Here is a 27500-nt window from a genome sequence, read left to right on the forward strand (position 1 = left end):
AACTACCCAATGAGCCCTGGTGTGAGAGGCAGCTGGGATTTTGGTTGTTTGTTGCTGTTGCTGGCACTGGTGTTCCAGGTCCCAAGGGGTAGGTCCTGCATCCCCAAGAGGATGCATTTCCTGTAGTGCCTCCAGCTCTATCATCAGTCAGTTATGTGACTTGCAGCAAATCTGTGACAGTCAGTGCCTTGCTCTCCGGTACCAGGAAACTGGACTTCTGTACTCAGCATTATACCCAACAGAAGGGGAAAAAAACATCACAAAACTCAATATCACATCCACTACACAGTGCAGGAACTCGGCAGGAGGGTGTTCCAAACATCTTGGAGAACGTACCCCCGATCTTCTGTGTATGTGTCTTCATGTGATCCAGACGGACGGGATGATGTGAGATCAGGGCTCTGCAGGGGCCGGATCAGGGCTCTGCAGGGGTCGGAGCATCACCTCTAGGACTCCTTGTTCTTCATTAAGCTGAAGATCGTTCTTACTGACATTGGCTGGATGTTTGGGGTCGTTGTCCTGCTGCAGTATAAAGTTACAGCCAACCAGACACCTCCCTGATGGCATCAAGTGTTGGATAAGTATCTGTCTAGAAGGTCTCAGCAGTGAGGACACCATTAATCCTTACCAAATTTGCTAAAATGTTGCCCCAAACTTGCAAGGAGCCTCCACCAAGTTTCACTGTTTCTGCAGTCCCTTAATATTGTGCCGCTTTCCAGCTTCAGGAGAACAAACTGCCTTCTCGTCCAGCCAAATATTTCACACTGTGATTCCTCAGTCCAGAGCACCTGCTGCCATTTTCTGCCCCCAGTTCCTGTTCTCATGCATAGTAGAGTCACTTGGTCTTGTTTCCATCTTGAAAGTATGGATTTTTGGCCACAATGCATGAAGGCCACTTCTGGCAAGACTTTAGTAGATGGATGCTGCTGGTCCCACTGGTTGCTGTCATTTCTGAGCTGATGCCACTGCTGGGCATCTTACAATTTCAAAAAGAAGTAACATGATATGTCTCTCATCTGCTGCACTAAGTTTCCTTGGCCGACCACGGCGCCAACACTCCTCAATGTTGAACAATTCTCTGTGTCTTCAAGGGTGACATATACAGGCAGATACTTATTCATCATGTAATACTATCCTGGAGGCATCCGATTGGCTCCAAATTTATTCTGCAATAGAAAAAACGATCCCAAACATCCACGCAATGTAATTAAGAATGAGGAGTCCTGGAGGTGATGATTTGGACGCCACAGAGCCCTGATCTCACCGCACCCAGTTTTTGTGGGATCTATAAAGAAAGGCTTTGTACAAGCCTCATACAGGTCTGAAGGTCTTGGTTGGTTCTTCAAGATGTTTGGAACAACATCCCTGCCAAGTTCCTTCAAAAACGGTGTGCAAGTATCTAGAATAATTGATAAAAGCAAAGAGTAGTCACAACAAATAGTGATTCACTGCTTTTTAATTAATTCATTCATTAATTAATTAAAATAAGCTATTAAAAGGGTATTCTCAAGTTGTCTCAAATTGTCTCTTGAGGAGCTATGAGCTGAGCAGTTTCCTTACTTCATGGTTTCTAGCAGGGCTGCTGTCCTCCTTCAGTGACAGATTCGGTGTAATGTAAAACTATAGTATTAGTAAATCTATAATGTCAACACAACTTTTGCTGATAAACATTCGTCTACCAATGCTTTATTCTGAGTCCATGCTGCTATCACTGTGTTTATACTAAGAGGTAACAAGGCATTTAAACCAGCACACAGCTCTAAAAGAGCTCTAAGTAGACCTGATCTGCAAGCTGGGGTCTGTTGACATTGCAAAAGAGGGAGAGAAAGAGGGAGGGAGGTATAAAAATCGATCTGCTGGAGAGAAGTGGCTGGTATGTTAAGAGTTCACCTCTTTTCTGGAATGTAACTACTGTGTGGCTGGTATGTTAAGAGTGCACCTTTCTTTTGGAATGTAACTACTGTGTGGCTGGTATGTTAAGAGTTCACCTCTGTTCTGGAATGTTAAGAGTTCACCTCTCTTCTGGAATGCAACTACTTTGTGGCTGGTATGTTAAGAGTTCACCTCTCTTCTGGAATGTAACTACTGTGTGGCTGGTATGTTAAGAGTTCACCTCTCTTCTGGAATGTAACTACTGTGTGGCTGGTATGTTAAGAGTTCACCTCTCTTCTGGAATGTAACTACTGTGTGGCTCGTATGTTAAGAGTTCACCTCTCTTCTGGAATGCAACTACTTTGTGGCTGGTATGTTAAGAGTTCACCTCTCTTCTGGAATGTAACTACTGTGTGGCTGGTATGTTAAGAGTTCACCTCTCTTCTGGAATGTAACTACTGTGTGGCTGGTATGTTAAGAGTTCACCTCTCTTCTGGAATGTAACTACTGTGTGGCTGGTATGTTAAAAGTTCACCTCTCTTCTGGAATGTAACTACTGTGTGGCTGGTATGTTAAGAGTTCACCTCTCTTCTGGAATGTAACTACTGTGTGGCTGGTATGTTAAGAGTTCACCTCTCTTCTGGAATGTAACTACTGTGTGGCTGGTATGTTAAGAGTTCACCTCTCTTCTGGAATGTATTTACTGAGCAATCAGCCTGGCTCTAGATGCCAGACACCAATGAAAATGAGTTCTGCACTATAAAAGATAAAACCTCAAATTTCACGAAACTGAAAAAATAAAATTAGTTATTCACTCATGCTTTGTGCAACGTTTCGGCTCCTTTAAGTGGTTGAAACTAAAGCTCGATTTTTGCATATCTGTACCTTAAGGCTTGCAGCCCACATCCACATCCAGTATGGCACTGCTTTCTTCATTAGATAAATACATAGATAGATACATATACATTTATGAGATGGCTAGCTAGATAGATAGAGAGACATATAGTCGCATAAAGGTAAAGTGTGCAAAATACTCCCCCACTACTGAGCCCCCAATGATCAGCTATTACACACACAGGCAATGGGAAGCAAGTATCCAATCACCCAGCAGCACCTCTGCAGGTGACATGCAGCATTACACTGCTTATATTGAAATTCATGAACTGCCCTAATAATGTACAGACATCCATAGTCCTATATATATATATATAGATATATATATATATATATATATATATATATATATATATATATATATATACAGTATATATACAGTATATATATAGTATATGATATTTTTGGTCACGATATCGAAAAACTTCCCTCATAATTTTGAGATTCTGATAAATACATGGGCTTGTCTTATCTTTACCACAAGACGTCTCAGGTTCTTTCTGTAGAACATAAATCTCATGGATCATCTGGATTTCCCCTCTTTGTTTACAGGAAGCGTTATCAGTGGTAAGTGAAGATCAATCATTATTTGAGTGCGCCTACGGAACGCCCCACCTCGCCAAGGCGGAGATGACGGCTTCATCCTCCAGTGATTATGGGCAACCTTCAAAGATGAGTCCACGCGTTCCGCAGCAAGACTGGCTCACACAACCACCATCCAGAGTCACCATCAAGATGGAGTGCAACCCCAACCAGATTAATGGTTCCAGGTAAGACGAGACACTATTTCTTTAAATATGGCAAAGAATCTCTATAAGAAAGAGGAACCCTTATCGGATAACACGGTAAAATTTTAATTCAGTTGTGTCTTAGGGGTAGGAGGTTCCACCTTCAATGGAGTGACCATAGTGACCATTTGTGATCCGTTTGAGGAACCTGACAGCAAGTGTGGTGTTTCCCCGCAGCGCCATCACAGGGGAATTCAAGAATTACACAGTTTTCATTTGAAGACGATGAACATGTCACCTGGGTCATCCAGCGCAAGAGTATCGGTTGTTATTATCTGTGACGGCCACCGCTACAGCCTCCATTCATTTTGTATCGATTGATGTTGCAGTCACAGATTGCTGAGGGTTGGAGAGAGCTCAGGAGCTGAGCATGCTTTATACGCAGCAGATGCTGGCTGTGTTGCACAGCTGACACCTGTCTCTAAATTGAGCTGTGATCGCTGCTGTTAACCATGTAGACGCTTGCTTTCGATCACTGACAGCAGCATTTAAATGTTTTGATTGCTGGTTTGTTCCTATTTCATCTTCCGTCATACAACTGGATCATAAGGAGCTAATGCATCATCATGACAAAAGGCCCCTGTGGCTGCCATCTTAGCCCTTGTGTGAAGCTCATCCAGAAGTTGGACTTTATAAGAGATCCACAATTTCTCTATATTTTGCAATAATACAGTACGCAGTCTCACAATATATATGTATACTGAACAAAACTCAACACTTTTCTTTTGCTCCCATTTTTCGAGCTGAACTCTAAGATGTAGGCCTTTTTCTTTCAAATATTGTTCACAAATTTGTCTAAATCTGTTAGTGATCGTTTCTCCTGTGCAGAGATAATTCATCCACCTCACAGGTGCGGCATATCAGGTTGCTGATTAGACAGCATGATTATTGCACAGGTGTGCCTTAGGCTGGCCAGCATGATTATTGCACAGGTATGCCTTAAGGCTACTTTACACGCTGCGATATCGGTCCCGATATCACCAGCGTGGATACCCGCCCCCATCTGTTGTGCGACACGGGCAAATCGCTGCCCGTGCCGCACAACATCGCGCAGACACGTCACACGTACTTACCTGCACGGCGACGTCGCTGTGACCGGCGAACTGCCTCCTTTCTAAGGGGGCGGTCCGCGCGGCGTCACAGCGACGTCACCGAGCGGCCGCCCAATAGAAGCGGAGGGGCAGAGATGAGTGGCCGTAACATCCCGCCCACCTCCTTCCTTCTTCATAGCGGCCGGGAGGCAGGTAAGGAGAGGTTCCTCGTTCCTGCGGCGTCACACATAGCGATGTGTGCTGCCGCAGGAGCAACGAACTACATCGTTACTGCTGCAGTAACGATAATCGAAAATGGACCCCCATGTCACCGATGAGCGATTTTGCACGTTTTTGCAACGATGCAAAATCGCTCATTGGTGTCATGCGGCCGGTTGTGCGTCACAAATTCCGTGACCCCAACGACGTCGCATTAGCGATGTCGCAGCGTGTAAAGCCCCCTTTAGGCTGGCCACAATAAAAAGCCACTCTAAAATGTGTGGTTTTATCACACAGCACAATGCCACAAATGTTGTACATTAAGGCAGCATGGAATTGGCTGATGACTGCAGGAATGGTCAAAAGACCTGTTCCCCGTGAATTGAATGTTCATTTCTCCACCATGAGTCATCTCCAAAGGCGTTCCAGAGAATTTGGCAGAACATCCAACCAGACTCCCAACCACAGACCACGTGTGACCACACCAGCCCAGGACCTCCATATCCAGCATCTTCACCTCCAAGATTGTCTGAGACCGGCCCCCCGGACAGAGGCTGCAACAATCAGTGCAATACGAAAGAATTTGTACATAAACTGTCAGACACGTCTCAGGGAAGCTCCTCTGCTGCTCATTGTCCTCATCGGGGGTCTCCACCTGACTGCAGAGCGTCCTCCTCATCGGGAGGGTCTCCATCTGACTGCAGAGCGTTGTCCTCATTGGTGGTCTCCACCTGACTGCAGAGCGTTCTTCTCATCGGGGGTCTCCACCTTACTGCAGTTCATTATAACCGACTTGCATTGGCAAATGATCACATTCGATGGTGTCCGGCACGTTGGAGAAATGTTCTCTTCATGGATGAGTCCTGGCTTTCACTGTGCAGGGTAGATAGCAGAACGGCACACTAGACACTGACTGGTTTTCTGTCACCCCCTGGACTTTCCCAATACTGTAAAACTGCACATTTTAGAGTGGCCTTTTATAGTGGCCAGCCTAAGGCGCACCTGTGCAATAATCATGCTGCCTAATCTTGATATGCCGCTCCTGTGAGGTGGATGGATTATCTTGTCAAAGTAGAAGTTTTCACTAACACAGATTCAAACAAATTTGTGAACAATATTTGAGAGAAAAGACCTTTTGTGTAGATGGAAAAAATCTTAGATCATTGAGTTAAGCTCATAAAAAATGGGAGAAAAAACAAGTGTTGCATTAATACTTTTGTTCAGAATAGTATATGTCATTGAAGAATCGCAGGTTCAAGTCCATTAGTAGGATGAAAAAAAGGGAAAAATTAAAAAAAAAATGCTTTTAAAAAAAATAAAATAATATATATCTATATACATATATATATATATATATATATATATATATATATATATATATATATATATATATATATATATATATATATATATATATATATATATATAAAAAAATACATCTCTCTCTCTCTGTATATATATATACATATATATACATATATACACATACATATATATATACATACATCTATCTATCTCTCTCTCTCTCTCATATATATATATATATCACCTCCCCTTTTCCACCGGAAAAAAAAACAAATAGCATTGTCATGTAAGAAAAAGTAAAATCTATCAGAATATAAAGTTATTTAATCTGTAAGTTAAACACAAAAAAAGAGAAGAAATATTGAAATATTGAAAAAAACAAACAAAAACAACAATTTATTGCAGTCAGCAAATGTCCCTAAATTAAAGACAATAGGCAATAAGTACCCCAAAATAGTATCAGTAAAAACATAAGCTCAACGTGTAGTAAAATCCTCACACAGCTCCGTGTGCATAAAAATAAAAAAGTTACAAATCTCAGAAAACCGCAAAATAAATTTTTTTACAACCTCCTGATTCTTTTTTTAAACTCTAAAATCCCCCTAAAAAAATCATATAAGGTTGTTAGTGAGAAAATAGAAGAGATCCAGCAAAGAATCGGGAAATCCAGCTGGCATAAAACTTGTAAGTTGATTCGTAGAAAAAATTAAAAATATGACAGAGCTGAGTACATAAAGTAAATGCAGGACAAATGCATCACAGACAACGCGTTTCGGCGGTGAAAGCCGCCTTCTTCACGGTCCAAACCAAAAGTGAAACCCAAAACTGAAAGGTTGTTATTGAGTGGTAATTGTACTGACCTTGAGAATCATGTTACCAGATCAGTTTTACTGCATAATGAACACTGAAAAAGAACACCTCCAAAAACTTTTTTTCAACATTTCACTTCATTTGGAGTTTTTTTTTCCCCTCCACTTTTCGGTGCCTTTTATAGTGTCATTAAAAATTACAATTTGTTCCTTAACAGAAAAGTGGAAACCTTATGGCTGTTTAACCAAATGGTGGAAAAAAGAAAGTAAAAAAAGCAAAAATGTTGCTGAGTCCTTAAAGAGAATCTGTCAGTAGGATTTTACCCCCCAAACTATACGTATGTGCATGTAGCTCTTTCAAAGACAAGTCCAGCAATACCTTTACATGGCCAGTTGGCTGCTTTGATGGCTTGAAATCAGCGTTTGAAATTATATGCAAATGAGGTTGAAGATCTATGTTAGATCTGAAGCCTCAGTCACTCCAGCTCTATTCCCCACCCAACACTCCCTCCTCCTGCTTCACTGATGGCCTTTATACTATGTGACTTCAGTCATAGGAACCAGGAGAGGGGGAAGAATAAGAAGGTGGCACTGAGAGAGAAATAGAGCTGGAGCAACAGAGGCTTCAGATCTACCATAGCTCTTTAGCCTCATTTGCATATAATTTCAAACACTGATTTCTCAGCAATGGAGGAACGGACAGGCCATGTAAAGGTGTTACTGGACTTCTCTTTGAAAGAGCTACATATACATATAAATTGCTTGGGGGGGGCAGATCCTGTAAATAATTCCTTTTAAAGGGTTTAAGCATTATAGGAGTTCTATTTCTTAATATATATGAATCAAACACTTCAACAGAGAGTATTCAATGCATTTTTATGTGAATTTTGTAATGAAATCTGTTCCAAAATTGCATAAATCATGCGAACATACTTTTTTATACGTTTTTAGAGTGGAAATGTACAAAAAAAATACTAATTTCCATCAAGTTTAGCCAAGAGATAGAAAATGATAAAGGAGTTGTGGGTTTATGTACAACAATAATACATGATCCAGGCTGTTCCAAAAAGTCTTACCCTCCTGATTCCAATTGTTGACCCCCTGGACCAAATTCCTCTTCAAAAACTTGGATTTTCAGCTCCCAAAAACAATCCTCTTCAAAACCTAGAGATTTCAGCTCCAAAACTTTTTGGGGTATGGTAACATGACATTTTTTTAATTGGATTTTTTTTTTCCAGTTGAAAAATCTTGATTTAAAAAAAAGAAAAAGCAAAAAAAAATCTTTTGTTTTTGGATCATTTTTATTGAGCCATTTTTCAATTTCAGTTTATTCAGTCAAATTTGCCTTTTTCAAGCAGAATTGATACGGGGAAAAAAATGTAGAAATGTGTTATTTTTTTTAGAAATGAATAGGAAGGTTTTAAAGAGTATTTGAAGGTTTTGAATTTCTTTTACTTTGAGGATTTTGGAGAAGAAACTGCTCCAAAATCCAAGCAAAAAAAAACAAAAAAATTGTGTGAATGTCCCTCAGATTTGGCACCTGTAACTTCAACTGATCATATCTCAGCTTAGAATTAAGAGATTGGAAAATGGATTGAATATTTTTGCTGTTCACCTTAAGGATTTTTTATATCTTTTTTATGCACCCTCCCCTATAAGTAGGTGCCATTCTCTTTGATTCAGCAGAATCTGTGACCGGCATTTATGTCTCGTTACTCCTCAGCCATAAGATCAACACTGGAGTGGAAAGAGGCGGCGGGAATAGAAATGTTTTCTTTCTTTGATCTGGGTTTTCTTAGCAGAGGGTGAAGTTACTCGCCCGTTCTTGGCAGTCATGGTGGATTTTATGTGGTCAGTACATGCCAGTCAATTTTGCCTAATAAAAAGGTAAAAAATAAAAACTTAAAAAATCCCCAAAATATTTTTTTCTATAGGAAAGTGGGCTTCATTCCATCTTTTATAACCGTATAGTTTATGTTTATTTATTTACTTGTTTCATGCATTACTTTTTGGGTCTGGTATTAGTTTGGAGTTTCTTCGGAGGCTGCTCTCCCATGCTTTACACTTCATCTCTGCTTGTTTAGATTGCCTGCACAACCTCTACCGGAATTTAATCTAATTTTTTACTTGCTATGAAAAAAAAAAAACATGTTTACATGATACTCTGTCGGGAGATGTTTATGCTGTATGTGTCCCATGTGGCCGCCCAGTGGTTGTGGTGTGGATTGCAACAAGTGGAGGGTTTCTATAGCATGTCATGATAATTTAGATCATGAGAAAGTGGAGACAAATCTTATTGGATCACTTGTGATATAATGTATCCAAACCAAATAACAGTCGCCATCTACTGGTCATTTATGGTATCACATTATTGCCCTTTTTCAGGGGGTCTATGCTATTCATAGTCCTGAAAATTATATGTTAAGTCATTTTTTGTGCAACACCTAAACCCCAGGAAAAGGGTATATGAGGACAATCTGTAATATTTTCATGCATACAACTGCACATGTACAATACCCAAAGAGAACATTACACTTAGCTCATACTGTTTTTGAGCAAAGACCCAATTGAATAAGACTGTGTATTACACTAAGATCCTCCTATTTTATATTTTATATTTTTTTTTAATTTTTTTTATTTTTTTAAATCACTTTAAACCTACTTGAAAGCCATCTGTACTCTGATGGGGATTCTGGCAATAAGTATATTATTTCCCAACAGCACCCCCACAGGAGAAATAAAGTATTACTTAGTTCTCAATGCCAGGTCCTCATACAATAGACACTATTTGTAACCTCTATCACGACAAAAATGGGTATTTTATCAACTGCCGTCACTGCACTGCCTTTTATGTGCCACTTTTTACATTACCATGAAGAAGCAGTGAATTTTCACTACAAGATCAAGGGCTCCGCTATCTAAGAGCGTTCATTCCCTGCTGCTATCTATCACAGATACAGCAACAGAGAATGAGCACCATTAGTCTTTGCAGCAGGTCTATTAACCCCATTACATGCCGCAGTCAATAGAAATTGCGGCATGTAAGGAGTTTGACAGAGTTAGTGCAACTGTGACTAACCTAATGGTTGCGGTGGAAATTGGAGACCTAATAATAACCTCAGGTGGCTGAAAGTTCACAGATAGTGATGAGTGGGCACTACCATGCTCAGGTGCTCAGTACTCGTAACTAGTGATGAGCGGGCACTACCATGCTCGGGTGCTCAGTACTCGTAACTAGTGATGAGCGGGCACTACCATGCTCGGGTGCTCAGTATTCGTAACTAGTGAGGAGTGGGCACTACCATGCTCGGGTGCTCAGTACTCGTAACTAGTGATGAGCGGGCACTACTATGCTCCGGTGCTCAGTACTCGTAACTAGTGATGAGCGAGCTCTACCATGCTCGGGTGCTCAGTACTCGTAACTAGTGATGAGCGGGCACTACCATGCTCGGGTGCTCAGTACTCGTAACTAGTGATGAGCGGGCACTACCATGCTCCGGTGCTCAGTACTCGTAACTAGTGATGAGTGGGCACTACCATGCTCGGGTGCTCAGTATTCGTAACTAGTGATGAGCGAGCACTACCATGCTCCGGTGCTCAGTACTCATAACTAGTGATGAGTGGGCACTACCATGCTCGGGTGCTCAGTACTTGTAACTAGTGATGAGTGGGCACTACCATGCTCAGGTGCTCAGTACTCGTAACTAGTGATGAGCAGGCACTACCATGCTCAGGTGCTCAGTATTCGTAACTAGTGATGAGCGGGCACTACCATGCTCTGGTGCTCAGTACTCGTAACTAGTGATGAGTGGGCACTACCATGCTCGGGTGCTCAGTACTTGTAACTAGTGATGAGCGAGCACTACCATGCTCAGGTGCACAGTACTCGTGATGAGCGAGCACTACCATGCTCAGGTGCTCAGTACTCGCGATGAGCGAGCACTACTGTAGCGCCCAGGGATATGGGGTACTCGGTTCTGGGCAGTGTATGTCCTGGGGATGTCACGATGGTGGCCATTACCCGCTTCCGTGCCTTGGGCCCTTTTTGTAATGGGGATATTTACAGGGGATTGGTGAATATTGAATATAGTTTATTTGTGACGCCACTTGCGGTGTTGCGGCTAAGTGTAGGGAGCCGCCACTGCTGAATGTCTCTACTGGGGCTGGTGGTATTGCAGCTAGTATGGTAGTCCCTCCGCAAGTAGGGTATTGCCCCAGCGGGTGTATGGTGCAGTGGGCATCGTAAGAAGGAGTCCAGACAGGTATTCAATGCAACTGGTTTACTCATTTGGGATGTTAACTGGTGGCCCGAGGCCGTCTGGTTTCGCCTCCAGGTCCCCTTCATCCCAGTGCCAGTCTGGTTCTCTGATACCTTTCTTCCCTGCACCTGTCTCTGGTAAGTGGGTCCCCATGGTATAGAACACTGGGGGTCCCTGGTCCGTGGCTTGTCCACTTCTGTCCGCCTGACGGTAGCGTGAACTCTGTAGGGTTGGAGTCTCTGGTCCTATCCCCGGTTCTCCCTTCGCTACTGAGTCTTTGGATTCTTTAGGGTCAACAAGGTCCTTGATGGACCCCTTTGCTGTGCAGTTGTTAACAGATCGGCTTGAAGCTCTTTCCTGTCCTAGGGTCCTGTACCCCGTTGGTGTGTAGTTCCAAGAGTACATCACCGGCAACCACTTCTCCTGGGTACAAGGTCACCGTCAACTCAAGTCAGGGAGCCACTTCACCTCCACCTTCACACACCGGCTGTCAAGTCTCAACTAACTACTCTCCACAGTCTGCCCACCCCACCTTGTCAACTACTGGACTGGAGTGGCTCCACCTCTAGGCGGCCATTCATTGGTCCCACCCTAGGTAAGTACCATTGTATGGGAGAATGTTGGGGAAAACTAGGATTACCTGGGTTTTTGGTGTTACCGGCACTGGGGTTCTGGGTCCCTAAGTGGGTAGGCCCTGCATCCTGGTGGGGATGCAGAACCTTGTAGCACCCTAATGGGTTCAGGGGCGCTACATGGTAAATAGTGATGAGCATGGTAGTGCCCGCTCATCACTAGTTACGAGTAGAGAGCACCTCAACATGGTAGTGCCCGCTCATCACTAGTTACGAGTAGAGAGCACCTGAGCATGGTAGTGCCCGCTCATCACTAGTTACGAGTAGAGAGCACCTCAGCATGGTAGTGCCTGCTCATCACTAGTTACGAGTAGAGAGCACCTCAGCATGGTAGTGCCCGCTCATCACTAGTTACGAGTACTGAGCACCCGAGCATGGTAGTGCCCGCTCATCACTAGTTACGAGTACTGAGCACCCGAGCATGGTAGTGCCCGCTCATCACTAGTTACCAGTACTGAGCACCCGAGCATGGTAGTGCCCGCTCATCACTAGTTACCAGTACTGAGCACCCGAGCATGGTAGTGCCCGCTCATCACTAGTTACGAGTACTGAGCACCTGAGCATGGTAGTGCCCGCTCATCACTAGTTACGAGTACTGAGCACCCGAGCATGGTAGTGCCCACTCATCACTAGTTACGAGTACACAGCACCCGAGCATGGTAGTGCCCGCTCATCACTAGTTACGAGTAGAGAGCACCTCAGCATGGTAGTGCCCGCTCATCACTAGTTACGAGTACTGAGCACCTGAGCATGGTAGTGCCCACTCATCACTAGTTACGAGTACTGAGCACCTGAGCATGGTAGTGCCCGCTCATCACTAGTTACGAGTACTGAGCACCTGAGCATGGTAGTGCCCGCTCATCACTAGTTACGAGTACTGAGCACCTGAGCATGGTAGTGCCCGCTCATCTCTAGTTAAAGCATAAGGCTAAGTTCCCACAATGAGTATTTGATGCGTTTTTATTGTCGCAGATTTTGTGCAGCATTTCTGTATCAATTAGTTAAATTAGATTACTTAGGTTTTGTTATTTCGTTTTTTTTAAATATGTATTTTGATCTCGATTTTTCTATCTGTATGGTATTTCATGTTTTAAATAAAACCTTGTGTTTTGGACATTTCCTGTTGTTTTGTCAAAACTTTATTAATACAGTAATGTGCAGATTAGAGGGTTTCCACTGCAAAATTATTTTTTTTTATCTGCAGGTTTTCCTCATCTCATACACGGAAAACCTGCACATAAAACGCAAAAGTATCTCAAGAGAAATTGACATGTTGCGAATTTCAAACTCGCACCGCGGGACATTAAAAAATAAAGCACATTGGAATGAGATGTCTATAAACCTTTTGGAAGTATAAGATGCTGAGTGTTTGTGCTTAGCAATAATATGCAGCCTCAAAAACTCACCAAAACTCATCATAACTCCCAAAATATCATGCAAAAAAACCCCTCAAATATTCTAAAAGTTATTTTTTTGTTGAAAAGTAGGTAAAACTATATTTTTTTTTCAAAAAGAAAATTTATTGTACAAATGTCAAAAAACGTGAAAAAAAAACCTTTATAAGTTTAACATCCCCATAATTGTCCTGACCTACACAATAAAGATAATTCATAAATGGAAAGTGTAGCTATTAGGCTGTATGAACCCAAAATGGTGCCACTATTGTGCAGCATTTGTGTGTTTTGCTTTGGTCTTTTCATTTGGACGCTGGGCAGTGTATGGTGGCTTTATCTTGCAGTGTATGGCATGTTTATTTTTACTCTAAAGATTGAAAGTTCTCTATATTTTTATTAAACATACTGACTGTCTTCTTGTTATGAAATATATAGAATAAACAGTGATATTACCATAGTAAGATTGAGAAAAAGCCCCCGGTCCATCTAGTTCACCCTTCCTCCACCAATTATACATTTTGTCAGAAAATCATTCATAACCGACAATGTTGTGTGTAGTGAGGAAATCATCCAGCCCTGATATAAAAGCTGTTATAGTATCTGCCATTACTACCTCTTGTGGTCGGCATTCCACAGTCTGACTGCTCTAACTGTAAAGAACCCTTTCCTATTTAGCTGCCGGAATCGCTTTTCTTCCACTCGCAGTGAGTGCCCCCTGGTCCTTAGTATTGTGTTTGGAAGGAATAAGTCATGTGCCAGTCCTTTATATTGACCACACATGTATTTATACATATAAATGAGATCTCCTCTGAGACGTCTTTTTTCTAAGCTAAACATATCTAACTTTTTCCACCTCTCATCATACAGGCGGCCTCCATTCTTTATAATAATCTTGCCTTTCAACTGACTCTAACTTCTGAATGTCCTTTTTAAAATGTGGAGCCCAAAACTGGATCCCATATCCCAGATGTGGCCTTACAAGTGATTTATAGAGGGGTAACAATACGTTGGGATCACGGGATCTAATCTCTCTTTTTATACACCCTAAAATCTTCTTTGCTTTAGCAGCTTCTGCCTGACATTGAGTGCTGCTGCTCAGATTACTTGTAATGAGAATCCCCAAGTCCTTCTCCTGTTCTGTAGTCCCAAGTTTATTTCCATTTAATGTATACACAGTTATAGGATTACTCCATCCTAGGTGCATTACTTTACATTTATCAACATTAAATCTCATTTGCCAAGTGTCTGCCCATTCCGACTTCTTATCCAGATCTTTGTGTAATATTGTACTATCAAGGTCAGTTTTTAATATCCTACATAGTTTGGTGTCATCAGCAAAGACTGACACTTTACTATCAATCCCATCCACAAGGTCATTAATAAAGAGATTAATAAGAATTGGTCCCAGTACAGATCCCTGCAATCATCACTGCTCCCAGTACAGATCCCTGCAGTCCCCACTAATTCCAGTACAGATCCCTGCGGTCCCCACTAATCCCAGTACAGATCCCTGCGGTCCCCACTAATTCCAGTACAGATCCCTGCGGTCCCCACTAATCCCAGTATAGATCCCTGCGGTCCCCACTAATCCCAGTACAGATCCTTGCGGTCCCCAGTGCTCCCAGTACAGATCCCTGCGGTCCCCAATGCTCCCAGTACAGATCCCTGCGGTCCCCAGTGCTGACTATAGCCCATTTAGAGAATGTACCATTCATGACTACTCTTTGTTTCCTATCTTTTAGCCAATTCCTTACCCAGTTGCATATAGTTTCCCCTAGTCCCGGCTTCTGAAGCTTCAGTATAAGGCCATTATGCTGTACAGTAACAAATGCCTTTGCAAAGTCCAAATAAATAAAAAAAATGTGCTATAATTTTTCAATTTCCTTAAAAGCCTAAAAACATATTATTTATTTCTAGGAATTCCCCAGATGACTGCAGCATGTCAAAAGGAGGCAAAATGGGCAGTGGATCGGAGCCTATTGGAATCAACTACGGCAGCTACATAGAAGAAAAACACATACCACCCCCCAATATGACAACCAATGAACGTAGAGTGATTGTGCCAGCTGGTAAGTCTCCTTGGAAAAGTTACTTTGATCAACTTTGCTTTTTGACAAAAGTAGAGTATCTAAACCTAAAACAGAATTTTTGGATGGAAACACTCTTGATTTCCTTCTTGTATCTCCCAATAACCTACCTTGAGATGTTCAAGTATGACCATTAGCCAAAATGATAAAAGGCGGGTCCTGAAAGCAAAATCAAGATGGTATTAGTATTTATTATTATAGCGCCATTTATTCCATGTCACTTTACATGTGAAAAAGGGTATACATAGTATGGAATCGTACAACAATCTTAAACAATACAAGGCACAGACTGGTACAGGAGGATAGAGGTCCCTGCCCGCGAGGGCTCACAGTCTACAAGGGATGGGTGAGAATACAGTAGGTGAGGGTAGAGATGGTCTTACGGTGGTATACTGGACTGAGGGTTACGGCAGGTTTTAGGCTTGTTGGAAGAGGTGGGTATTCAGGTTCCTATTGAAGCTTGTCAAGGTAGGCGAGAGTCTGATATGCTGGGGTAGAGCGTTCCAGAGTATGGGGGAATATAGAAAAAAGAACAAAAAACGCTCACCGCTGCAGAGACAAGCCTGAATATATCCTCCTGTTAATGTCCTTTAGTCCGGCACGGATTACAGCAGCAAGCTGAGAAGGTAATGGAACAGAACAATGGAAAAGATCCAGCTGGACTCCAAGGGGATGAATAAAAATGCTTCTTTATTTGTAACTTGGTTAAAAATAAATATCCATATTCCAAATGAAAACACCGGCTTGTGCACAATGATGAATGGCAGATGTATACCACAACGCGTTTTGGCGGAACGCCTTCCTCCAGAGTATGGGGGAGGTACGGGAGAAATCTTAGATGCGATGGTGGGAAGAGGAGATGAGAGGGGAGTAGAGAAGGAGATCTTGTGAGGATCAAAAGTTAAGTGCAGGTAAGTACCGGGAGACTAGGTCACAGATGTATGTAGGAGACAGGTTGTATGTCATGGTTAGGGTTTTGAACTGGAGTCGTTCAGCAATGGAAAGCCAGTGAAGGGATTGGCAGAGAGGAGAGGTCGAGGCGTAGCGGGGGGACAGGTGGATTAGTCGGGCAGCATAGTTTAGAATAGATTGTAGGGGTGTGAGACTGTTAGAAGGGAAGCCACAGAGCAGGAGGTTGCAATAGTCAAGGCGGGAGATAATAAGGTCATACACTAGAGTTTTTGCAGCTTCTTGGGAAAGGAATGGTATATGTCCTACTACTTGATTAGTGTAATACAGTCCGTATATTGCTATAGATCTGTAGACTGAAAGGTTGCCAACCCACCTCGCTCAAAACCATATCAAATGAGACTCTATTGCAACCCCAGAACTCTACAATCCTCTGAGCTATAGTATTTTTTTAATCTGAATTCACAGTCTAGGCTTTATAGGGGAGAATTTTGGTTAAGAGAGAGCTCTTCAATTTTTTGAACTTGGAAGTATTACGGTCCATCCGCTCCATAAACTTAGAAATCTTCAAGCGAAAACTGGATAAACATATTGCTGAGATGATTTAGGGAAACCTGCACTTGCAGGGAGTTAGACCTGATGGCCCTTGAGGTCCCTTCCAATTCTACAATGGTAGATATGATGATAATGATTCTATAATTCTATGAAGATAAGGTTATTTGTGGAAGAGAGAAAAGGTGCAGATAGTGTCTTATCCTGGGGCAACCAGAATAAAATGCACGGAATCACTCACCTGGGGGAGTTGTGAAGGTCACAACTACCATGCAAGCAGAATTGTTCATCACGTTGGCTGGCGCAGACCCTGAAGATGAATCGGTACACGTGGAGTAGAGGAAAAGGCTAACCCACACTGCCATGTGGATAGAGGAAATCACTCAGGAGTAATCTTTGTGATTTTATTATTCAACGCGTTTCAGAGTCTATACAACTCCTTCTTCAGGAGCCAAATCACTGATGAACAACCGTGATTTTGATGCCTGAAGGAGTTGTATAGACTCTGAAACACGTTGAATAATAAAATGTATACTCAACGTATAATGAATCTATGAAGAGTAGAGTATCAAAAATGATATAGATTCCCAGATCGCTCCACCAGTACCGACCGTAAACTGGAGATTTCCATCTGAAGTGATCAAAAACTGACCAAAGACGTTGACCATTTGCACCCAACCCCCAAAATATTCTAGACCTTCTAGAGTGTTTCAGATTAAGGATGGGCCAGCTATAACTATTTGATGGTCCACACTGGGTCTCCTGAATGTCTGAGAATCCTGCTTCAAATATCCTTGAAGTTGTCCACCCTCTGCTCTCATAATTGGTCCTCTTTCCTCTTGCAAACTGTCGAGAAGGAAAAGTAGAGGCGTTGGCTGCAGAAACCGCCAGTCACATTCCAGCAGTCTCTACAGTTGGCATACAACCATGGTTGTCATCTGATTGCTACTTCTCGTTACAATAAAAGCCATTTCCAAAATATTTCATATTATCTGAGTGCTCGTCAACTTGTTCTCGAATTGCCCTTTTGGAGTTCAAAGAGACTTCTAGAAATAAAAAACAAAAATATGAAGCTTTCAAGTCACCGATTTCTTCATGTCAAAAACGTTGAGTTCATCGACTCGGCGGTAAACAAATATTTTTGGAATTGATTGTTTTTCAGCAGACTCTTTGGCAGGAAGAACTCATGGTGTATTCATATTACCTCCAGTCTTTTTGGATTTGTACCGGATAGGTGTTGGCTATGACACTTTTTTTTCTTGGACGGACTGTTTGTATAGTCTTCTCGAGCCAGAAAGCATTCCATTAATTATCATAAAGGTTAATTGTGCGCCACGCACGAGAATAAATTCAACTCGTGGCCCTTCCAGATCTCTCATTCTCTTCGAAAGTTCTCAATAGCAGCTTGGAAATATTTATTTTTTAATGAAAATTGGACGCTTCATGATGAATGTTCTAGAATTTTTGGGGCCGAGAGCAAAGGCAGCTGTCCTACATCCAGGTGTTTTCACATTTCTTTCTTCACTGCCTGGATGTGCTTGCTCAGCAAAGGACTGGATCAGCGGTAAAGCCAAGCACATATTTTCCTGAATAGCTAATTGTGCAGATTGTCTTTAAAGTTTCTAGACTGTATAAATACGTAGCACTAATCATTACAGGGCTGTAGAAGAAATATTATGAACCTTGGCAGCCGGGAAGTTAGTCCAAACCGTAAATAGCTCCGACTTGAAGATTTAGGAGGTTGAAATAATATTATTTTTTTTCATTCTTCAGTATAGTTATATAAGATACGTCGTTGACCATTAGAAGTTTATAAAAAGGTTGAATGAAAATGTGTTAAAGCAAATGTCCGTTCTCTTAGAAGCTAAATGGAATTCTCTAAAAAAATAAAATAAAAAAGGACTCTCTGGAACACAAGAGCCATTTGCGAGTTCAAAAGTCTCGAAATTCCCAACTGGGTGTACCAGGGGACATGGTTTTACTCAGGGGTGTAACTATAACCGGAGCAGAGTTTGTGGTCACACCCAAGCCCTAAAGCATTCCAAAAGCTCTGCCTGCTCTGTCTACTCGTAGCTGGTACTATGAATGACACATGACAAGAGAGCGAATATATTTGAATGGATTGAATTCTACTCAAATTTTACAAATATTTGAATTTGCCAAAATGTGGATGCCTTATAATTTGAAGGCCACCATATTTTTGGGCCATAAAAATGTTGAAAAAAAATCCTTGTACCTACCTCTCTGAGCACGTTGCGACACCTCTCCAGTATTCGACTGTTCAAATTGCCGTTGCTCGCACTAATGTCCTGGGTTTTGATGAGGCTCAGATGTCACACTGTGTACCATGACCTTCCACGTGCTTGCACAGAAACCTCCTGGATCTCATCAAAGCCGGCAGTTAGGGCTCATCATGAGAGGCCCAGAGATTTCAATGCGAGGGTGTAACGCCTGCCTGGATCCACAGACTCAGACGGGCTGTAATGGACAGGCTAGAGGGAAGCCACTCACCAAGCCGGACCCCAGAACACTAAAACCCTTTAACCCCTATACAGGGATTTGGAATTACACATAGCCCTGGTGATCACTACCTGTGGAAGGCTGCAGTCTGAGAGAGTAGTCGTCAGGCAGGGTCAAACCAGGAATTGTGGAACAGGGACAGAATCGGCAGGCAGGGACGTAATCAGAAAGAAGCAGAGGTCAAAACCGGATCTGGCAGCGTGGTGCAAAAACAGCAGGCAGGAGGGTAGTCAGGAAACAAGCGGTAATCAGCACACGAAATCACAGAACAGGACGAAACAGAAGCCAGAATTTTCAGAACTATCTCTGGCAGAGGTCAGTAGACAGGAGGGGCATTAAAAAGGGTGTGGTGTCTTCCCATAGGCTGTAGCTGAATAATGGTACTTCAGCTGGGAGACACCCGCCAGCTACAGTCAGTCAGTGGCACTGCAGATCATCAGGAAAACCAGACCAGTGGATGAGCGGAGCCTGCGCCCACCAGCACCGCTGGCATCGACTCCTCTCCCATCACTATCCACGGCAGGAACACGGCGTCGCCTGGCTATCGGAGTAGAAGTCGATAGAGCGGACTCCGGTGGTGATGTAACAGAGGGTTAGGGATCTGAAGATGCCGTAAGGACTGGAAGGGAGATAGTGAAGAGCGGAGGGGGCAGTGTGGTTAGGGGAATGGTGAGTATTGGGATTTTTTTTTTACATATTATGATTGTTTAGAGACCCCAGAGCATAATAGTGGGCAGTAAATTTGCAGAGAACACCTCCTACGTGAATCGAATATCCCAGCAAACAAATGTGCAAGCAGATAAATTCAATATTGCCTAATCCGCAAATCTCTACACGTGACACTTGGCAAGAGCTGTTATGAATTTTGCATCTGAAGTCAAGGAATTTCAAATTGTATAATTGTTATTGTTCATTATTTTAATAAAAAAAGCCAAAACATTAATTTAAGAGAAAAAAAAAGTCTTAACACAAAAAGTTTCTGGATTCGCACCCTTCAGTCTGTGCTCTGTGCTGCAGATACACCTTGACTTTGGGTGTTTAGTTTTTGTCATCCTTGCTTTAGTTCTATTAGGTGTATTCATTTACTCATTTGCCTGTCCTATCACTTTTTAGCATCTTTCCTTCTTTCCATTGTGAGTTGCTATACAAACATAACATGTATGAGCTGTGTTACTTGGTGATTAGTGTCCAAAATTATGGACCTCTGGATCAGACATCATGCGGCCACCTAGATATAGGACAGTCACGCTCACATTTATGCTGCACTTAAAATCGTTGTCTAGAAGATAAAATGATTTATAAAGGAAAAAAAAGGTGGTACTCACTCTCACTGATCTACCTAGACTCTAGTTCCTGGTCTGACCTTGAACTAGTGAAAATTGCCAAAAATTCCCACTCAGACAATCCTTGGCTGAGGTTGGAGAACACCAACGCCTGGGTAAGCTATCCAGAATCATTAAGGTGATTTGGTTTTATTTTAGGGGTTTTTTTTAGATCAGACTGAGCCCATTTAGAAAATATGTTTCTTTGGGCAAAACTGGACATAGGTAGAACTTACGTTCGAATTTTTCCAATAATGTACTGGTCACCAGTAGCTGTGAAGTCTATAAGGTCTTGTCAACCCTAATAATTGGAGGTAAAAAAGGACTATAAGACTTTTTAGGAGTATTTACCCCAAACTATATCCAAAATAGTAACCTTAAAGGGTAGTCTCGAGGAATTGTTTTCTCAAAGTTGGCTTTCTTATCACAGTGGTGAGGTTTAGATGCATAAGGTACCCAAGGAAGTCTAGAAAAGAAACCCATACACACAGATCATAATTTAGTGGAGAAAGTGAAGGTAAAATTTTAGACTTTTTACCAAAATGAACTAAATCAATTCATCTCAAAGAAAATTAAGAAAAAACTAAGACTTACCTACCACATCAAGACAACATTGCATTACAAATTATCGTATTCATATGGAAAACGTAACCTGAGGTTCATCAGTGGTCTAGATCACTTTGTGGGCAAAAACCGCCATAGATGTAGAACAAAAAAAGTATCCATAAAAGATTGGAATCTCAATTAAGATTTTTCTTTGTCCCTTGTAGACCCCACCTTGTGGAGCACAGAGCATGTCCGACAGTGGCTGGAATGGGCCATCAAAGAATATGGACTCCCAGACGTTGACGTGATGCTTTTCCAAAACATCGACGGGAAAGAACTATGCAAAATGACCAAAGAAGACTTTCAAAGACTCACTTCGTGCTACAATGCAGAGATCCTCCTGTCTCATCTTCACTACCTCAGAGAAAGTATGATAATCCCTCATCAATTTCCGTAAACTATGAAATTACTGTTAATCTTCGTAATCTTCAGTGTTCAGATTTTTTCTTTCCTTTTGGGCTTTGTTTACATTTCTGTTCTCAGTTCCATTGAGTTTTCTCAAGATTAGTCAAAACTCCACCACTATTCTTGAAGCCAGTATGGATAGGAACCTGGTGGAAATCTGATGAACCCCATTATAAGTCAAAGAGATCACCCGGGTTTGCTTGAAATTGGATCCATCATGGCTCTGTTAATGGAAACCATAATGGTCATGTGAACGTGGCCTTACACTACTATCATCTGTTCACACCAACATTGTAGTTTCTGTTTATGTTGGAGCCATGAATGCTGTGATGGATCCATTTTCCAACAGCCAAACCAATATTGACCCTCCTACCGTTTCCTTGGTGTTCCGATATTTTGGACAACAGGTTCAGTTCTATAAATTTTACAATTCTTGTTGCCAAAATATTGGAAAGCTTGCCAGAAATCTTAGTGGAACTGCTGAACGAAATTATGAACAGAGCCTTAATAATTGCTTGGGTGCTCAGTACTCGTAACTAGTGATGAGCGGGCACTACCATGCTCAGGTGCTCAGTACTCGTAACTAGTGATGAGCGGGCACTACCATGCTCGGGTGCTCAGTACTCGTAACTAGTGATGAGCGAGCACTACCATGCTCGGGTGCTCAGTACTCGTAACTAGTGATGAGTGGGCACTACCATGCTCGGGTGTTCAGTACTCGTAACTAGTGATGAGCGGGCACTGCCATGCTCGGGTGCTCAGTACTCGTAACTAGTGATGAGCGGGCACTACCATGCTCGGGTGCTCAGTACTTGTAACTAGTGATGAGCGGGCACTACCATGCTCGGGTGCTCGGTACTCCTAACTAGTGATGAGCGGGCACTACCATGCTCGGGTGCTCAGTACTCGTAACTAGTGATGAGCGAGCACTACCATGCTCAGGTGCTCAGTACTCGTAACTAGTGATGAGCGGGCACTACCATGCTCAGGTGCTCAGTACTCGTAACTAGTGATGAGTGGGCACTACCATGCTCAGGTGCTCAGTACTCGTAACTAGTGATGAGCGGGCACTACCATGCTCAGGTGCTCAGTACTCGTAACTAGTGATGAGTGGGCACTACCATGCTCAGGTGCTCAGTACTCGTAACTAGTGATGAGTGGGCACTACCATGCTCAGGTGCTCAGTACTCGTAACTAGTGATGAGTGATCACTACCATGCTCGGTTGCCCGCTCATCGCTAGTTACGAGTACTGAGCACCCGAGCATGGTAGTGCCCGCTCATCACTAGTTATGAGTACTGAGCACCCGAGCATGGTAGTGCCCGCTCATCACTAGTTACGAGTACTGAGCACCCGAGCATGGTAGTGCCCGCTCATCGCTAGTTACGAGTACTGAGCACCCGAGCATGGTAGAGCTCACTCATCACTAGTTACGAGTACTGAGCACCCGAGCATGGTAGTGCCCGCTCATCACTAGTTACCAGTACTGAGCACCCGAGCATGGTAGTGCCCGCTCATCACTAGTTACAAGTACTGAGCACCCGAGCATGGTAGTGCCCGCTCATCACTAGTTACGAGTACTGAGCACCCGAGCATGGTAGTGCCCGCTCATCACTAGTTACGAGTACTGAGCACCCGAGCATGGTAGTGCCCGCTCATCACTAGTTACGAGTACTGAGCACCCGAGCATGGTAGTGCCTGCTCATCACTAGTTACGAGTACTGAGCACCCGAGCATGGTAGTGCCCGCTCATCACTAGTTACGAGTACTGAGCACCTGAGCATGGTAGTGCCCGCTCATCACTAGTTACGAGTACTGAGCACCCGAGCATGGTAGTGCCCGCTCATCACTAGTTACGAGTACTGAGCACCCGAGCATGGTAGTGCCCGCTCATCACTAGTTACGAGTACTGAGCACCCGAGCATGCCAGTGCTCACTCATTAGTAGTCATTACTAAAAACTCCATAATAATGATCAACTTTTCTAAAATACAATGTTTAAGGATCATGTTGTTTATTTTTATTTCTGTATTATAAAATGGTTGAGGATCTGCATACATAAATCAATGCACATGCCAAACAACTAAAAAAAAATATAAAAAAATGGAAACATTATGTTCTAGAGATTTGAACAAAACCATTTTTATGCAAAAACAAGAACATTTTGTGATTCTAATTTATTTTTTGGCAGAAGTCACAGATGATTTATTTATTTTTTTTTTCATTAATAAGGCCCAGCCAATAATTAATAATAGAAACAATAAAGTTGTGCGATTCTAATGTAAACATTATACCCAACGCAAAGCTGTACCCTAGACACATTCATATCAAATCCAATAGACAAAAACGTAGCTTCTCTTCATAGGATAGTCTTAAGATACTGTATGTAGGTACAGTGGGGTCCACAGACTAATATAGGTGCAGTACAAATACATATAGTATTAATTTTTTAATTATAGTAATAATTATTAATTAATTAATAAGTATACATTATTAATTTGATCTCCCAGACCTGATAAAGCTGATGTACTTACTTTGAAAATCATTGTCAGTATGGCTGTGGAATCATTTTTTAAACTTTTCCTGCTTGATCTTAAAATGAGCATTTTAAGAGTCCACTTCTGGCTCCAGCTGGACTCTTAAAATGCTCATTTTAATATTAGGTGTATAAAGCGATTTTTTTTTCTTCAAAGTAAGTACACCAGCCTAGTCAGGTGTGAAATATTAATTTAATACTTATAATATATACAGTCTGGAATGGGAAATCTGGTAACAGATTTAACTTTTTAAGGCTTTAGTGTCTATATCAAATTAATATATGGTAGTGTGCATGAGCGCCAAACAAAAAATAATTTCATTCCTAGATTTTTTGGGGAGAAGTATGAATGAGAAAATTATGGATAAATGTAAATCTGGATGTTATTAATGGGATTTTGATATCGTCCTTCTTCAGGAGTACACCGCTCCTTTAATTCTCAACTTCCTGTTTACCAGGGGATGGTGCACTCCTGATGATTGACAGTTCGGACCAGTAGCACGGCTGAACCATTTAGCCAAACTGCACACGCTGCGCCTCTTCAACTTTGGGGGAACTGAGGGCACTTTTTCAGTTTTAATCCATTTACAAAAATGAGACAACCTGTTTAAAATGAATTAAATTCATAGCATCCAACAATATTAATAATAATTAATAATTAGAATTAATGAGGTCCGAAAATAATATTTAATATTTGTTTTAAAAAATATTTTCTACTAATAAAATAAGAAATAGAGATAAAACAATAAACAAATAAAATAAATATTTATTTTATTATTAAAACTTCTATTATCATTATTGCAAATTTTCACAACTTTAGATATCATTTAAGAATTTTCTCGGTAAAATATTTTATGTACAGGGAAAATATTTTCAGATCTTAAACTATGTTTCTTATATAGTAATGCTTACTCTCAAAAAATGTTCCTAAAAAAAATCCTTTTTTTTTTATTTAAAGAGGACCTGGAGATCATCAGGTCAAATGTGTTCAGGTTTTGCTCGTTTTTTTATTCTTATTTTTTGCTTAAGGTTTTTTCTTTTTTTAACTGCACCATACGGTTCCAGAAGTGTGGTTCTTTTTTACTAAGTGCTAATTTTTATGGGCTATACCAAGGAGGCGTGTCTCACAGGATCCTCGGGGGCGTGGTCCTTTTTTACTTAGTTCTATTTTTATGGGCTATGCCAAGGAGGCGTGTTTCACAGGATCCTCTGGGGTGTGGTCCTTTTTTACTTAGTGCTAATTTTTATGGGCTATGCCAAGGAGGTGTGTCTCACAGGATCCTCAGGGGCGTGGTCCTTTTTACGTAGTGCTAATTTTTATGGGCTATACCAAGGAGGCGTGTCTCACAGGATCCTCGGGGGCGTGGTCCTTTTATGTAGTGCTTATTTTTGGGCTATACCAAGGAGGCGTGTCTCACAGGATCCTTGGGGGCGTGGTCCTTTTTACGTAGTGCTAATTTTTATGGGCTATACCAAGGAGGCGTGTCTCACAGGATCCTCGGGGGCGTTGTCCTTTTTTACTTAGTGCTAATTTTTATGTGCTATACCAAGGAGGCGTGTCTCACAGGATCCTCGGGGGCGTGGTCCTTTGTTACTTAGTGCTAATTTTTATGGGCTATACCAAGGAGGTGTGTCTCACAGGATCCTCGGGGGCGTGTATTTAGGATGCGTAATTAACCTGTGAGCCATGCCCTCTTGGTTTAGTTCTTAAAAATTGGTACTAAATAAAAAGTCTCAAATCTCTGGAACCGTATGGATGATTAAAATAAAACAAAAACCTGAGTAATCAGGGGATCTGCGGGAATAAAATATGGGCAAAATCTGGCCACTTTTGACCTGGTGAAGAGGACCTCTTCATTTTTCTTTTTTTTTCATTTCGGTGTTGCTTTGTTTTGTTTTGCAGCTCCTCTTCCACATTTGACTTCAGATGATGTTGATAAGGCCTTACAAAACTCGCCACAATTAATGCATGCTAGAAACACAGGTAATAATACATTAATAGATCTGCGAGTTGGGTTATCAAATCTATAATGTCTAGAACTTTTGTTGTAATTTCTAATTCGTGAATCAGTTTGATTAATTTTACCCTAATTTTAACAGAGAATCCATACTAACAATGTATTTCTCAGGCCGATACATTTTTTTCCTGGTAGCTTGCATTTGTAGCTGTATCTGTGCCATGCTTAAGGATTATTGGAGTGCATGGGTTGGTCACCGAGGCTAGTCACAAGAGTCCTGCAAATCATTTGCTCATACCGTCATGGCCAAAAGGTGTGTACTGGAATAACACAAAAAAAAGAGGAAAAAAAGGCAAACTGGACGTAATTTCACACAATTGGCCGGACAAAATTGTTGTCCCTCTCAACTTAATATTTGGCTGCACCCTTTACCCTCGTCCTATAACCATCCACAAGCTTCTTCCTCCTCTCACCTGGAATCTTGGACTCTTCTTTATAAACTGCTCCAGGTCTCTCATATGTGAAGGTGTCTTCTCTTCTCCCAACAACAATTTTCAGATCTCTCCACAGTTGTCAATGGGATTTAGATCCGGTCTCATTGCTGTCACTTCAGAACTCTCCAGCGCTTTGTTTCCATCCATTTTTGGGGGCTTTTTGAAGTGTTTGGGGTCAATATCCTGTTGGAAGACCAATGACATAGGACACAAACCCAGCTTTCTGACACTGGGCTCTACATTGGCACCCAAAATCCTTAGGTAATCTTCAGATTTCATTTTGTATTGCACACAGTCAAGTCCCCCAGTGCCAGAAGCAGCACAACAACCCCCAAACATCTCTGAGCTTCCACCATATGTGACTGTAGGTCCTGTGCTCTTTTCTTTGTTGGCCTCATTCTGTTTTCGGTAAACGACAGAATGATGTGCTTTAACAATAAGCTCCATCTTGGTCTCATTTGTCCACAAGAAGCTTTCCCAAAAGGATTTTGGTTACTGAGGTACATTTTGGCTAATTGCAGTCTCAGCTTTTTTATGTCTCTGTGTCAGCAGTAGGGTCCTCCTGGGTCTCCTCCATAGCATTTTATTTCATTCAGATGTGGATGGATGGTTTGCGCTCACACTGATGCCCCTGAGCCTGCAGGATAGCTTGAACTTCTTTGGAATTCGATTGCTGCAGCTTATCCACCATCCAGACTATCCTGCATTACAACCTTTCCTCAATTTTTCTCTGCCGTCCACTTCCAGGGAGATTAGCTATAGTGTCGTGGGTTGTAAATGTCTTGATACTGTTGTGCACTATGGACAAAGAAACATCAAGATCTCTGGAAATAAACTTGTAACTTTGAAATTGTTGATATTTTTAAATAATTTTGGTTCTCAAATCCTCGGACAGTTTTCTTCTCCTCT

The 27500-nt window shown here is 41.9% G+C and overlaps 1 protein-coding gene across 3 annotated transcripts in view; it reads left to right on the forward strand.

Annotated features, from left to right (window-relative positions):
- Positions 1 to 27500, forward strand: part of ERG (ETS transcription factor ERG) — a 137431-nt gene that overhangs the window by 90238 nt on the left and 19693 nt on the right. For 2 of the 3 annotated variants that reach the window (XM_075334980.1, XM_075334979.1), the window contains exons 2-5: positions 3319 to 3536; positions 15121 to 15272; positions 21364 to 21567; positions 26043 to 26123. In XM_075334980.1, the coding sequence (XP_075191095.1) occupies positions 3319 to 3536; positions 15121 to 15272; positions 21364 to 21567; positions 26043 to 26123 (655 nt within the window). The remainder of the gene's footprint in view (positions 1 to 3318; positions 3537 to 15120; positions 15273 to 21363; positions 21568 to 26042; positions 26124 to 27500) is intronic. The other variant, XM_075334981.1, reaches the window with a different exon arrangement.

Source organism: Anomaloglossus baeobatrachus, chromosome 2, assembly GCF_048569485.1.
Source record: "Anomaloglossus baeobatrachus isolate aAnoBae1 chromosome 2, aAnoBae1.hap1, whole genome shotgun sequence".
Classification (NCBI taxonomy): domain Eukaryota; kingdom Metazoa; phylum Chordata; class Amphibia; order Anura; family Aromobatidae; genus Anomaloglossus; species Anomaloglossus baeobatrachus.